General features: G+C 36.8%; 1 protein-coding gene across 1 annotated transcript; it reads right to left on the bottom strand.

Annotated features, from left to right (window-relative positions):
* Nucleotides 1-1,620: 1,620 nt before the first annotated feature.
* Nucleotides 1,621-14,786, bottom strand: LOC131299310 (uncharacterized). Its single transcript, XM_058324934.1, has 2 exons — nt 14,715-14,786; nt 1,621-1,983 (listed from the first exon to the last, which is right to left on the bottom strand). Exons 1-2 carry the CDS (start codon nt 14,784-14,786, stop codon nt 1,729-1,731), a joined length of 327 nt encoding a protein of 108 aa, XP_058180917.1. The 3' UTR covers nt 1,621-1,728.
* Nucleotides 14,787-15,705: the final 919 nt, after the last annotated feature.

A 15,705-nucleotide genomic window follows, 5' to 3' on the forward strand; every position in this document is an offset into this window, starting at 1 on the left:
ACTATTTCTGTTCTTTGGATCGGAGGCGGGGCGAATAGAAAAAGAGTTTGGATAAGGGACTGACTAAAAAAGAGTCTCCTTTTCTACTTGGCTGCACGAGAAGGGAGGGAGTGAGTCCCTATCCCAAAAACGGAGTGAGTGAGTGGCCGACATTTTATTATCCCTAGGCCAAAAGGCTTGTATAGTGTCATCCATATGCTCTAGGTGTTGGGTTATGTTTGAAATGCAAAAGGATAGTATTTTTTAGGATGTTCTAATTGTTAATGTAATTTTCAAAGAAACTAATTTGAATTTCTCTCATTGTGACGTAGCACCGCTATGTTTCACCGCACAACATCTGTCTCGATAATCAACGATTCGGATTTTAAATAACTCTTATAGGGAAGAGTTAACTGGAAGGATTTTTTTAAAATTCAAACCGTCCAAAACACTTTTGGACGGTGAAAATGAAAGCGGTGGGAGGAGTGATAAAAGTTGAGAGGTCAGCGTAAACTTTTTTGGACAAAAAAAAAAAAAACACTATGCATTGGTGAAATCCTTTGTCATCTTTGCCTTTGTTATCTTCACTTTTTTTTTCTCAAAAGTAGAAGAACGTATACAATCCTAATCAAAACCTACATCATATAGACCACTATATGGCATTTCTTCATTGACACTCTATTCAAACTCTATCTTCTTTCAAAGCAGTTTGTTGCCGTCAAAAGTTTCTCCCAACCAAAAGTTGAATTATAACTAATCCGTAGAATTTAAAAAATATTCTCAAATTTTATTTTAAAAAAGCTAATCCTAAGTGCCTTTTTTTTTTAAAATAGTTTTGCAATAATCCTAATCTAAAATCTATTTCACAATTGCTGCAATCACGCCCGAAGGCTCGAGGCATGACGACATTAATCAGTACCTCTATAATTCAAGAAGACTTTTATTTGTCTCCATTTTAATTCAGAACATCGTGGCAAATTATCAAAACCAAAATAAATTTTTTGTTAGCAAGATTGGCAAATTAGATAATCTGTGATGACGTGAAAGTTTCACAATCGGTTGCATCCACCTGGCATATATTTGTGTGTCTCTAAGACTGGGAGAGAGAGAAATGACTAAGCATTGACTCAAGGCTGATAAGGACACAAGGTCCTTTCTTGTTTTTTTTTTTTGGGGGGGGGGGGGGGGGGGGGGGGGGGGAAAAGAGAATCATGAAAGGGTCATATTTCTTGTTTTTTTTTTGGGTGGGGGAAAATGAGAATCATGAAAGGTTCATATTAGTAAATGAATTTTTCCCTAGTTAAAGTCGAGTTGGTTTTCTCATTTTTTCCTTTTATGGAGGCCTCGGTTTGAGCCCCAAGAGGGACGGATTTTGAGGGCCAGGACTATGAATAATCTCTGAATCTGAAATCTCCTATGCCGACTCTAATGTACACTCTACTAATTCCTACCAATATATACAATATTGGCAAAAAACGAAAAGAAAAGCTGAGTTGTAGTTAAACCAGTCATTAATGTACGCTCCACTTTCTTAATTTCCCTTGTTAAGCAGAACTTTTGTATTCTGCATTTTATCTCGTTTGCAAAATAGTAGATTTCGTAATTAGCTCCTGAACACAATAAATTGGAAAAGATACAATGTACGCTCCCAATTGCGAACTGAATTTCTGATAAAAATTCCGACCAAACTATGAGAACCAATTAGGTTCCAATCTGTACAATATCCCAAATTAAATCAGAAACCTAGGCCTACAAGCACGTGATCCCGGCCTTGGCCGCCGTCTTCAGCGGCGGCAACGCCGAGACCCTAGCGGAGGATCTCCGCGGCGGAGCCGCCTCGTAGTATAGGTCGTGGAAGTCGCCTTCGTCGAAATTCAAAGCGTAACTGAGGGGATCGTACTTGAAGTCGGCCATCGAGCAATGCCGCCGTTGGAGCTGGAGGTGGCGGCCGATACGGTTGATCAGGTCGCGGCACTTGTTCTCCAGGGCCTCGCGTCGGTGGTTGTTGGGGAAGCAGTAGGAGAGGCATAGGGTCTGTTTCAGCTTGTTTTTGAGGGATGGTGACGTGTTGCACTGTTCTTCTTCCATGTGTGTGTGAGAGAGAGATAGTGAGAGGCTTGAGAGGTTTTCTGTTGATGTGGGATTGGAGGAGTTGCTCCTAGTCCTATATAGGAGGATATGGGAGATTAAACCGCGTTTGGAACACGGTTTAATATTATAGTACTGTACTACTCCAGTTGGGTTGGTTGGTTTTTTAATCAAGGGACTACTAGCTAATTTGTACAGTACACGGTTTTCTGAATAAGCTAGCTGGGGCCGGGATTAAAGCATTTCTTGGATAACGTAATGAGTCACACCTTTCTATACTTTGAATGCACGCTTACGTTTTCACTAATGAATAATTTATTGTGAAAGTATTTTTTGTAATTAACTTATTAGTTATTTTTTTGTAGTGAATAAGTTGGTGAGATCGGTTGTGAATAAGTTGTAGTTGAAGGGTTTGTGAATGAAATTGTTGTATCAACATTTTTTTTTTGTTGTTGACAATTTTTTTATTAGTGTGAACGAAATGAGAAAGACTGCATAAAAATAAAACGAAAAAAAAAGATAATTTTTTTTTTCCTTTTCTTGCTTGTGGAAACATGGGCTGAGCGTATGATGAGTAACGACCGACTTTATATTATATCCATATTTAATTTGTATTAACATTATTTTTTAAAGATGGGGGACCGACTTTATTTATTGCACAAATACTTTAAGGAACAAGGAGATAGTAACGTGATCACATGGCCGAAAGGCTAGTGATGATGTGCTTTTAGGTACATTTGGGATGTACCATGAAATAGTGAAATGCTTGTTTCAAGAAAAATTTACTTTGCCCCGGCTTGACGACTTCGTTAGTGTGGAACGTTTACTTTTCCAAGTGAAGTCTCATGCGAGAGTAAAAAGTACTTTTCAACTTCATGATGATTGTATATATTCCAGGCCGAGCAAATCAATGACTAATTAGGGTGTCTCTATGAATCTAAGTATAACTACACATCCGTTAAGTCCGGTGACCCAATTACTGTTTACGTGATGGACAATGCCATTCTTTCTCATATCTAAGAACAACTTAAAATCTACATTAAATTCTTTTCCAAACCCCTAATTAGGGTGCTCACTGAATCTAAATACAAATTATGCACTTGTTGGGCCGAGTGCTCCAAATATTTTTTAGCTTTTTCTTTCTTATTTTTACCTACTAAACCTCACCCTTTGATTCCAGAGAACAAAAACATGGAACATGATTTCTATTCTTTGGATCGGAGGTGGGGCGAATAGAAAAAAAGTTTGGATAATTGATTGACTAAAAAAGAGTCTAGCTCCTTTTCTACTTGGCTGCACGAGAAGGGAGGGAGTGAGTCACTATCCAGAAACGGAGTGAGTGGGTGGCCGACATTTTATTATCATCACTAGGCCAAAAGGCTTGTATAGTGTCATCCATATGCTCTAGGTGTTAGGTTATGTTTGAAATGCAAAAGGATAGTATTTTTTTAGGATGTTCTAATTGTTAATGTAATTTTCAAAGAAACTAATTTGGAATTTCTCTCATTGTGATGTAGCACCGCTATGTTTCACCGCTCAACATCTATCTCGGTAATCAACGATTCGGATTTTAAACAACTCTTTTAGAGAAGAGTTAATTGGAAGAATTTTTTAAAATTCGAACCGTCCAAAACACTTTTAGACGGTGAGATTGAAAGCGATGGGAGGAGCGGTAAAAGTTGCGAGGTGGGAGTAAACTTTTTTGGGAAAAAAAAAAAAACTATGCATTTGTGAAATCCTTTGTCATCTTTGCCTATGTTATCTTCACTTTTTTTTTCTCAAAAGTAGAAGAACGTATACAATCCTAATCAAAACCTACATCATATAGACCACTATATGGCATTTCTTCATTGACACTTTATTCAAACTCTACTTTCAAAGCAGTTTGTTGCCGTCAAAGTTTCTCCCAACCAAATGCATGTTGAATTATAACTAATCTGTAGAATAAAAAAAATATTCTCAAATTTTATTTTAAAAAAGCTAATACTAAGTGTTTTTTTTTTAGTTTTGCAATAATCATAATCTAAAATCTATTTCACAGTTGTTGCAATCACGCCTGAAGGCTCAAGACATGACGACATTAATCAGTACCTCTATAATTCAAGAAGACTTTTATGTGTCTCCATTTTAATTCAAAACATCACGGCAAATTGCCAAAACCGAAAATAAATATTTTATTAACACGATTGGCAATTTAGATAATCTGTGATGATGTGAAAGTTTCACAATCGGCTGCGTACCTGGGATATATTTTTGTCTCTAAGACTAGGAGAGAGAGAAATGACTCAATTGACTCAATGATATAGGGACACAAGGTCTTTTTTTTTGGATTGAGAATCATGATAGGTTCATTTTAGTAATGAATTTTTCCCAAGTTAAAGTTGAGTTGGTTGTCTCATTTTTTCCATCTGTGGAGGCCTCGGTTTGAGCCCCATGAGAGGCGGGCTTTGGAGGACAGGATTATGAATAATCTCTGGCTCTGAAATCCCATGTGCCAACTCTAACGTACACTCTACTAATTTCCGCAAATGTATATAATATTGGCAAAAAACGAAAAGAAAAGCTGAGTTGTAGTTAAACCAGTCATTAATGTATGCTCCACTTTCTTAATTTCCCTTGTTAAGCATAACTTTTGTATTCTGCATTTTAAGTATTTCGTTTGCAAAATAGTAGATTTCGTAATTAGCTCCCGAACACAATAATTGGAAAAGACACAATGTACGCTCCCAATTGCGAACTGAATTTCTGATAAAAATTCCAACCAAACTATGAAAACCAATTAGGTTCCAATCTGTACAATATCCCAAATTAAATAAGAAACCTAGACCTAAAAGCACGTGATCCCGGCCTTGGCTGCCGTCTTCAGCGGCGGCAACGCGGAGACCCTAGCAGAGGATCTCCGCGGCAGAGCCGCCTCGTCGTATAGGTCGTGGAAGTTGCCTTCGTCGAAATTCAAAGCGTAACTGAGGGGATCGTACTTGAAGTCGGCCATAGAGCAATGCCGCCGTTGGAGCTGGAGGTGGCGGCCGATACGGTTGATCAGGTCCCGGAGGCACAGGGTTTGTTTCAGCTTGTTTCTGAGGGATGGTGACGTGTTGCTCTGTTCTTCTTCCATATGAGAGAGAGAGAGAGAGAGAGAGTGAGAGAGAGAGAGAGGGAAGTTTGAGAGGTTGCTGTTGATGTGGGATTGGAGGAGTTGCTCGTAGTCCTACTATATAGGAGGAGATTGGAGATTAAGATAGATAGACTGCGTTTGGAACACGGTTTAATAAAAAACCGCATACTGGACTACTCCAGTTGGGTTGGTTGGTTTTTTAATCAAGGGACTACTAGCTGATTTGTACGGTACACGGTTTTCTGAATAAGCTAGCTGGGGCCGGGATTAAAGCATTTCTTGGATAAGGTAATGAATGAGTCACACATTTTTTTTAAGATGGGGAACCGACTTTATTTATTGCACAAATATTTTAAGGAACAAGGAGATGGTAACGTGATCACATGGCCGAAAGGGTAGTGATGATGTGCTTTTAGGTACATTTGGGATGTCCTATGAAATAGTGAAATGTTTGTTTAAGAAAGATTATACTTTACCCCGACTTCATTAGTGTGGAACGTTTACTTTTCCAAGTGAAGTCTCATGGAGAGTAAAAGTACTTTTCAACTTCATGATCGTATTCTAGGCAGAAAGTCTATGGGTACAGAAAAATTGGTATAGATTTTGTACATAATTTTTTATGGGGCTCACTACGGGTTCCATACAAATGATCCGAGCCGTTCACTAAATGTAAAATATTTTTTCAAGGGCTCCTGCAAAAATTTAGCTCAATCCGCTACTTATAGGATATGAAAAAGTTAGATGATTAGATCGAATATCTATAAGTATCGGATTGAGCTGAATTTTTGCGAGGGCCCTTAAAAAAATGTTTTACATTTAGTGAACGGTTCGGATCATTTGTATGGAACACGTAGTGGGCCCCACAAAAAATTATGTACAAAATCTGTACCAATTTTTCTATACCAGTAGCTGGACTCATCTAAGTATAACTACACATCCGTTGAGCCCAGTGACCCAATTATTGTTTACATGAGAATAATAGGAAAAATTACTCTATGTTCCCAGAGTATAGGAACAATATACTCACTCCTTACACATAACATATATACCCTAGACGTGAGTCTACATGTAGTCCCACAAGTTAGATGAGATGAGGGGGTTTACTTCCGGTTTATACTAGCTAACTAATTACTTAGAAATTGGAATATAGTTCCTGTTATTTGGATAGGAGAAGGGGCCTATTAGGAAAGGAGTTAGGATAAGTGATCATTTAGTTATTCAATGCTGTTGTCTATTTGGCTTATATTTTTCTTTATAAAAGTTTATTTGAGTACAGATCACAATTTTTTATTTTTTCGATTTCTCGTCGAGAAGAATCGATAATTCACAAAAATTTGACGCATAACTAAAAAACACAAATAAAAAAGCCAAGTGAGCCAAACCAAAGTCTCATTTTTCCACTAGCTTACACAAAGAAGAGAGTGAGTCCCTACCCAAAAAAGGTGTGAGCGAGAGGCCGACGCTTTATTGTCATCGTTAGCTCAAAAGGCTTGTGCAAGGTCATCCATATGCTTTAGGGTTTATATTACGTTTGAAATGCAAAAGCATACTTTTTTAGGAAAGAAGTTAGGATAAGGTTTTAAACTCGATTTTTCTTGCCAACAATTTTTGAGGCCACCTCACCCCACGCGTAAGCGTATGAAACGGCTGTGGGAGGGAACGTAGAGAATAGTTCAAGGTGCGCGTAAGCTGATTCAGGACATTTTGCATTACCGGAAAAAAAATTCACGAAAAGCAAAACAAGATTGCACTTAAACTAAACTATGCTTATGGTGAAATCCTTTGTCATCTTTGCCTTCTCTTATCTTTTGCTTTCTTTCAAAAGTAGAAGGCCACGTATATAATCTTCATACGTACCGCACTTTATTAGAATTCTCTCTTTTTCAAAGTAGTCTGTAGCGGTCAAAATTTCTCCCAACCAAATGTAGACTATAATCAGAAAAATAATCTCAAATTATATTTTAAAGAAGCTAATGCTAAGTGCATTTTTGTATTTTAGTTTCGCAATATTCATAATTTCTAAGTTTTGTTGCAGCTTAATTCCATAATTCAATAACTGCAAACAAATTTATCATTTTTTTACTGTAATAACAAATCTGTAACGTAAAACAGTTTTTTTTAAAAATATTATATCTAAATCATATTTCACAGCTGCTGCAATCACGCATAGACCTCTGTATTCAAAAGATTGTTCTCCATTTTAATTCAGAATAATGCTGCAAATTATCAAATCCAAAAATAAGTAAATTTTTTTTTGCCAATATTGTAGTGTTAGTACGTTAGTCCATAGGAGGTTTCAGATGTTATCTACAACCCTGAATCCCATAAAGAGTAAGCATTTTATTAACCCCATAAAGAGTGAGTTTTAAAATGTCCTTAATTGGAGAAATAACAGTAATAGGCCGATCAAAAAAAATAAAAAATTCTAACAGTAATAGATTATTTATTTATTTATTTTTGACGACGTGAAAATTTGACGATCGGTTGTATTCACCAGGGATATTTTTTTTGGGCTTTATAACTGGGAGAGAGATAAATGATTAAGAGCATTGACTCTCAATGATGATAACGTCTTTATTTGTTTTTAATTGAGAAATTATAGTAGGTTCATTTATATAGTTTAGAAATGAACCTATCATTGCGTATGCTTCACTTGCCTGATTTTCGTCAATATTGCTCGGCCTAATAAGCCAAATGAATTTTTTTTATTATTATTCAATTTTTTTCCCATTTGTTAGTTTTTCGTCAATTTTTTGTGAATTATTGATTTGTTATGACGAAAGGAATCTAAAAAGTATAAAATTACAATTGAAACCCAATTTTTTTGAATCAAGACAAAAAAAATTGGCTTATTGACTTATTTTTGTCTTTATTCAAAATATTTAAAAAATGCAAAAAATTAACTTAGCGAAGGTTCATTACTAAAATTTGAAGGCTTGGTACTCGGGTTTGAATCAAGTGGGGATGCTCAAGTTTTATTGGACTTTGGTTGGTGCTATGCAGTGAGGTGCCTAGCACCATGTTGCGCACATTCGCGCCATCGGATCATGCATCCAACGGTTCGGATCTCATCTCGGCAATCAACGATCGAAAGCTATTTATTGCCGAGATGATATATGAGCCTTCGGATGCACGATCCGACGGCTCAAATGTGCGCACAATACGGTGCTGTGCACATCACCATCCCCCAATTAGTTTTATCATACACATTAGTCTTGTAACATTTAATATGCATTTTGCACCCATGCTGAGATTAACAACTTTTTCCCAGACGGTTATTAGGAATTTCTAGAAACCCTTGGTGGATGGCCCGTGCTAGAACAAGGATTTTTGTGCCCGTTGCTTTAAAGCAACATACTACTCATGCTAGAATGAGGATTTTCGTGCCCGTTGTGTTGAAGCAACATAATACTACTCGTGCTAGGACGAGGATTTTTGTTCCCGTTGTTTTGAAGCAACATATTACTAAATCAGTTAAGAGGATCTATGCTTAGATATGTCGTTTGCAAAATACATTTCGTAATTAGTTCCCGAATACAATAATTGGAAAAGATACATTGTCTGCTCCCAATTCCGAACTGAATTTCTGATACAAATTCCTACCAAACTTTGAAAACCAATTAGGTTCCAATCTGTACACTATCCCAAATTAAATCAGTAACCTAGACCTACACGCACGTGATCCCGGCCTTGGCCGCCGTCTTCAGCGGCGGCAATGCCGAGACCCTGGCAGAGGATCTCCGCAGCGGAGCTGCCTCGTCGTAGTGGCTGTCGAAGGCGTGGAAGTCGCCTTCGTCGAAATTCAAAGCGTAACTGAGGGGATCGTACTTGAAGTCGGCCATCGAGCAATGCCGCCGTTGGAGGTGGCGGCCGATGCGGTTGATCAGGTCGCGGAGGCACAGGGTTTGTTTCAGCTTGTTACTGAGGGATGGTGACGTGTTGCTCTGTTCTTCTTCCATATGAGAGAGAGAGAGAGAGAGAGAGAGAGAGAGAGAGAGAGAGAGAAGTTTGAGAGGTTTTCTGTTGATGTGGGATTGGAGGAGTTGCTCCTAGTCTTATATAGGAGGAGATTGGAGATTCCCTTAATCGTGCATTTAGGTATAGAGATAGTAGAAAGGTGTGACTCATGAGGCCTTATCCGAGAGATGCTTTTAATCCCGGCCCCAGCTAGCTTATTAAAGAAAACCGTGTACTGTACAAATGAGCTAGTAATCCAACCAAACCCAACTGGAGTCTGGAGTAGTACAGTACGGTATATATTAAATCGTGTTCCAAACGCGGTCTATCTTAGATCGTATTCCAGGCTGAGGTAAAAGTACTTGCAACGCCAGAAGAATTTATATTGTCTGCAATTCTTTTCCAAATTCCCAGATTAGGGTGCCTCTGTGAATCTTAAGTATAACTACGCATCCGTTGAGCCCGGTGGCCCAATTATTGAATTATTGTTTGCATGAGATTAGTATATAATGATAATTATTTAATACTCCTGGAGTTTATAAACAGTACCACACTCATATCTCTCTTATAACATGTGTATCTCACACATGAATCCACAAACAAGCCTCACATGGTATGTGAGGAGAAGGAGTATACTTCCATTCCCGGATTACTGAATAATGACTTGGAATATAGTTCGTGGTCTTTGGATCGGAGGTGGGCCTGTTAGGAAAGGAATTTGGATAAGTGATTTAGTTATTCAATGCTATTGTCTATTTGGCTTATATTTTTCTCTAAAATTATTTTTTTTGAGTTTGAATCATAATTTTTTTTTTCAATTTTTCTTATCGAGAAGAATCAAGAATTCACAAAAATTTGACACAGAATTAAAAAATACAAATAAAAAAATCAAAGTGACTTATTAAGCCAAACCAAAGTCTTATTTTTGGAGTATAGCTTACACAAAGAAGAGAGTGAGCCCCTATACAAAAAAGGTGTGAGCGAGAGGCCGACACTTTATTATCATCGCTAGGTCAAAAGGCTTGTTCAATGTCATCCATATGCTTTAGGGTTTAGAATATGCTTTGGAATGCAAAAGGATACTCCCTCTGTCCCAGTTTGCTTGTCCAATTTTGACATACGTGTCTTTTAAAAAATTATCTATATCTCACGATCTATAATGTTTTACATAATTCGAAAACGTCATATTTTAGATTTAATTGAGATCTATCAAATAAGATCCATATTGCATATAAAAAACATTATAAATTGAAACATATAGATAATTTTGTAAGAGGTCCCAAATAGTGAAAAGAAACAAACAAATCGGAAAAAAGAGACAAACAAATCGGGACGGAGGGAGTACTTTTTTAGGTGTTGGCCTGATAATAATACTGTAATTCCTTACCAGCATCTAATAAATTAACCTCAAGGCATTGGCCTGAGAATTAGGTGTTTGTTCCGTTCTGAGATTTTAAGTACGATTCTTCTTGTAAACAACTCTTGGGAGCACCTGAGATTTTAAGTACGATTCTTCTTGTCAACAACTCTTGGGAGCACCAGACCCTCATGCCGTAAGCATGTGAAACTGCTGTGCGAGGAGCTGTAGAGATTAAGTCTGAAGTGTGCGCAAGCTGGCTTAGAACATCGTGCATTGCCAAAAAAAAAAAAAGAAAAGAAAAAAAGAAGACAAAAATCACGAAAAGCAAAACAAGATTGCAATTAAACTAAACTATGCTTATGGTGAAATCCTTTGTCATCTTTGGCTTCTCTTATCTTTGCTTTCTTTCAAAAGTAGAAGGCCACGTATGGAATCTTCAATCAAAACATACATCATAGACCACTATAATCTTCGTACATCATAGACCATTATTACTTTTGTCGATAAAAAAATAAAAATTGTAGATTATAATACAATCAGAAAAATAATTTCAAATTATATTTTAAAGAAGCTAAGGCTAAGTGCTTTTTGGTATTTTTTAGTTTTGCAATAATCATAATTCTTAAGTTTTGTTGCAGCTTAATTCCATAATTCAATAACTGCAAACAACTGTATCAACTTCTACTATAATAACAAGTCTAAAATGTAAAATAGAATTTTTTTAAATTATACATAAAATATATTTCACAGTTGCTGCAATCACGCCCAAAGACCTTTGTATTCAAAAGCCTTTGTTTATCTCCATTTTAATTCAAAATATTGCAGCAAATTATCAAATCTAAAAATAAGTACAGTGTAAAAACAAAATATACACTGATGTTGCCAACAACATCACAGTATAAAAACAAAAAGGTGAAGCGCTTGCAGTAAATCTTAGAGCGCGAAAATCACTTCTCTTTTTTTTTGATCCACTCAACTCTTTCTATGTCATACATCGTCTGCAATTCTTTTCCGAACTCCCTAATTAGGGGCGGATCAAGCCCCTAATTAGGTGCCTCTATGAATCTAAGTATAACTACACATCCGTTGAGCCCGGTGACCCAATTACTGTTTACATGAGAATAATAGGAAAAATTACTCTATGTTCCCGGAGTATAAGAACAATATACTCACTCCTCACAAATAACATATATGCCCCATACGTGAGTCTACATGTAGGTCCCACAAGTTAGATGAGATGAGGGGGTTTACTTCCGGTGTATACAAGCTAACTAATTACTTAGAAATTGGAATATAGTTCCTGTTATTTGGATGGGAGAAGGGGCCTATTAGGAAAAGAGTTAGGATAAGTGATCATTTAGTTATTCAATGCTATTGTCTATTTGGCTTATATTTTTCTTTATAAAAGTTTATTTGAGTACGGATCACAATTTTTTATTTTTTCGATTTCTCGTCGAGAAGAATCGATAATTCACAAAAATTTGACGCATAACTAAAAAACACAAATAAAAAAGGCAAGTGAGCCAAACCAAAGTCTCATTTTTCCACTAGCTTACACAAAGAAGAGAGTGAGTCCCTACCCAAAAAAGGTGTGAGCGAGAGGCCGACACTTTATTATCATCGCTAGGTCAAAAGGCTTGTGCAATGTCATCCATATGCTTTAGGGTTTATATTATGTTTGAAATGCAAAAGCATACTTTTTTAGGAAAGGAGTTAGGATAAGGTTTTAAACTCGATTTCCTTTGCCAATAATTATTGAAGCCACCTCACCCCACACGTAAGAGTGTGAAACGGCTATGGGAGGGACTGTATGGATTAATCCAAGGTGCGTGTAAGCTGGTCCGGGACATCTTGCATTATCGGGAAAAAAAATCACGAAAAGCAAAACAAGATTGCAGTTCTAAACTATGCTTCTGGTGAAATCCTTTGTCATCTTTCCCTTCTCTTATCTTTTGCTTTCTTTCAAAAGTAGAAGGCCACGTATATAATCTTCATACGTACCGAACTTTATTAGAATTCTCTCTTTTTCAAAGTAGTCTGTAGCGGTCAAAGTTTCTCCCAACCAAATGTAGACTATAATTAGAAAAATAATCTCAAATTATATTTTAAAGAAGCTAGTGCTAAGTGCTTTTTTGTATTTAGTTTCGCAATAATCATAATTTCTAAGTTTTGTTGCAGCTTAATTCCATAATTCAATAACTGCAAACAAATTTATCAATTTTTACTGTAATAACAAGTCTGCAACGTGAAACAAATTTTTTTTAAAATATTATATCTAAAACATATTTCACAGCTGCTGCAATCACGCTCAAAGACCTCTCTGTATTCAAAAGATTGTTCTCCATTTTAATATATTCAGCATATTGCAGCAAATTAACAAATCCAAAAATAAGTAAAAATAATAATCGCCAGTATTGTAGTGTTAGTACGTTAATCCACAGGAGGTTTCAGATGTTATCTACAACCCTGAATCCCATATGCTGACGACGGAGCTCGAACCCTAACCTTCCACATGGGGAGAACCAGAAAATACCAACTAGACTAGAGTTCATTGGCCAAAAATAAGAATTTTATTAACCCCATAAAAAGTGAGTTTTAAATTAATGTCCTTAATTGGAGAAATAACAGTAATAGATAATTTATTTATTATTTTTGACGACGTGAAAGTTTGACGATCGGTTGTATCCACCAGGGATATTTTTTTTGGTCTTTATAACTGGGAGAGAGATAAATGATTAAGAGCATTGATTCTCAATGATGATAACGTCTTTATTTGTTTTTAATTGAAAAATTATGGTAGGTTCATTTAGTTTAGAAATGAACCAATCATTGCGTATGCTTCATTTGCCTGATTTTCGTCAATATTGTTCGGCCTAATAGGTCAAATGACTTATTTTTTTTGTTCTTATTTAATTTTTTTCGTATTTGTTAATTTTTCGTCAACTTTTTGTGAATTATTGATTTGTCATGACGAAAAAAATCTGAAAAGTATAAAATTACAATTGAAATCCAATTTTTTTGAATCAAGATAAAATAATTGGCTCATTGACTTATTTTTATTTTTATTCAAAATATTTTAAAAAAATGCAAAAATTTAACTTAGCGAAGGTTCATTACTAAAATTCGAGGGCTTGGTACTCAGGTTTGAATCAAGTGGGGATACTTGAGTTTTATAAGACTTCGGGTTGGTGCTGTGCAGTGAGGTGCCTAGCATCGTGCTGCGCACCTCTGAGCCGTTGGATTGTGCATCCGAAGATTTGGATCTTATCTTGGGAACCAACAATTGAAAGTCGTTCATTACCGAGATGAGATTTGAGCTATCTGATGCACGATTCGACGGCTCGAAGTTGCACGCAGCACGGTGCTGCGCACGTCACTTCACAGCACCATCCCCCAATTTCAGTTTTAACATACGCATTAGTCTTGTAATATTTAATATGCATTTTACACCCATGATGAGATTAAACTTTTTCCCAGACGGTTATTAGGATTTTCTACTTACGCTTGGTGGACGGCCCGTGCTAGAACGAGGATTTTCATGCCCATTGTTGTTTCAAACGACATAGAACGAGGATTTTCGTGCCCGTTGTTGTTTCAAACAACATAGAAGGAGGATTTTCGTGCCTGTTGTTGTTTCAAACAACATACAACATAGAGGATCAAAAAAAAAAAAAAAAAAACAACATACAACATACTACTCGTGCTAGAATGAGAATTTTAGTGCCGGTTGTTTCGAAGCAAGATACTACTGAATCAGTTAAGAGGATCTATGCGTAGATATGTCGTTTGTAAAATACATTTCGTAATTAGTATTCTGGATTAGTATGTCGTTTGCAAAATACATTTCGTAATTAGTTTCCGAACACAATAATTGGAAAAGATACATTGTCTGCTCCCAATTCCGAACTGAATTTCTGATACAAATTCCAACTAAACTATGAAAACCAGTTAGGTTCCAATCTGTACAATATCCCAAATTAAATCAGTAACCTAGACCTACAAGCACGTGATGCCGGCCTTGGTCGCCGTCTTCAGTGGCGGCAACGCCGAGACCCTGGCGGAGGATCTCCGCAGCGGAGCTGCCGAGTCGTAGTGGCTGTCGAAGGCGTGGAAGTCGCCTTCGTCGAAATTCAAAGCGTAACTGAGGGGATCGTACTTGAAGTCGGCCATCGAGCAATGCCGCCGTTGGAGGTGGCGGCCGATGCGGTTGATCAGGTCGCGGAGGCACAGGGTTTGTTTCAGCTTGTTTCTGAGGGATGGTGACGTGTTGCTCTGTTCTTCTTCCATATTTGTGTATGTATGAGAGAGAGAGAGAGAGAGAGAGAGAGAGAAGTTCGAGAGGTTTTCTGTTGATGTGGGATTGGAGGAGTTGCTCCTAGTCTTATATAGGAGGAGATTGGAGATTCCCTTAATCGTGCATTTAGGTATAGAGATAGAAAGGTGTGACTCATGTGGCCTTATCCGAGAGATGCTTTTAATCCAGGCCCCAGCTAGCTTATTAAAGAAAACCGTGTACTGTACAAATGAGCTAGTAGTCCAACCAAGCCCAACTGGAGTATAGTACAGTACAGTGTATATTAAACCGTGTTCCAAACGCGGTCTATCTTAGATCGTATTCCAGGCTGAGGTAAAAGTACTTGCAACGCTACAAGAATTTATATTGTCTGCAATTCTTTTCCAAACTCCCCAATTAGGGTGCCTCTGTGAATCTTAAGCATCCGTTGAGCAAGTTGGCCCAATTATTGATTGTTTGCGTGAGATTAGTATATAAGGATAATTATTTAATACTCTCGGAGCATATAAACAGTACTATACTCATATCTCTCTTATAACAAGTGTATCTCATACATGAGTCCACATATAGGCCTCACATGTTATGTGAGGGAAGGAAGTATACTTTCAGTCCCGAATTACTGAATAATGACTTGGAATATAGTTCCAGGTCTTTGAATCGGAGGTGGGCCTATTAGGAAAGGAATTTGGATTAGTGATTTAGTTATTCAATGCTATTGTCTATTTGGCTTATATTTTTCTCTACAAATTTTTTTTTGAGTTTGGATCATAATTTTTTAGTTTTTCAATTTCTCTCATTGAGAAAAATTAATAATTCACAAAAATTTGACGAAAAATTAAAAAATACAAATAAAAAACCCAAAGTGACTTATTAAGCCAAACCAAAGTCTTATTTTTCCACTAGCTTACACAA

The sequence above is a fragment of the Rhododendron vialii genome, chromosome 1a (genome assembly GCF_030253575.1).
Source record: "Rhododendron vialii isolate Sample 1 chromosome 1a, ASM3025357v1".
Lineage (NCBI taxonomy): Eukaryota > Viridiplantae > Streptophyta > Magnoliopsida > Ericales > Ericaceae > Rhododendron > Rhododendron vialii.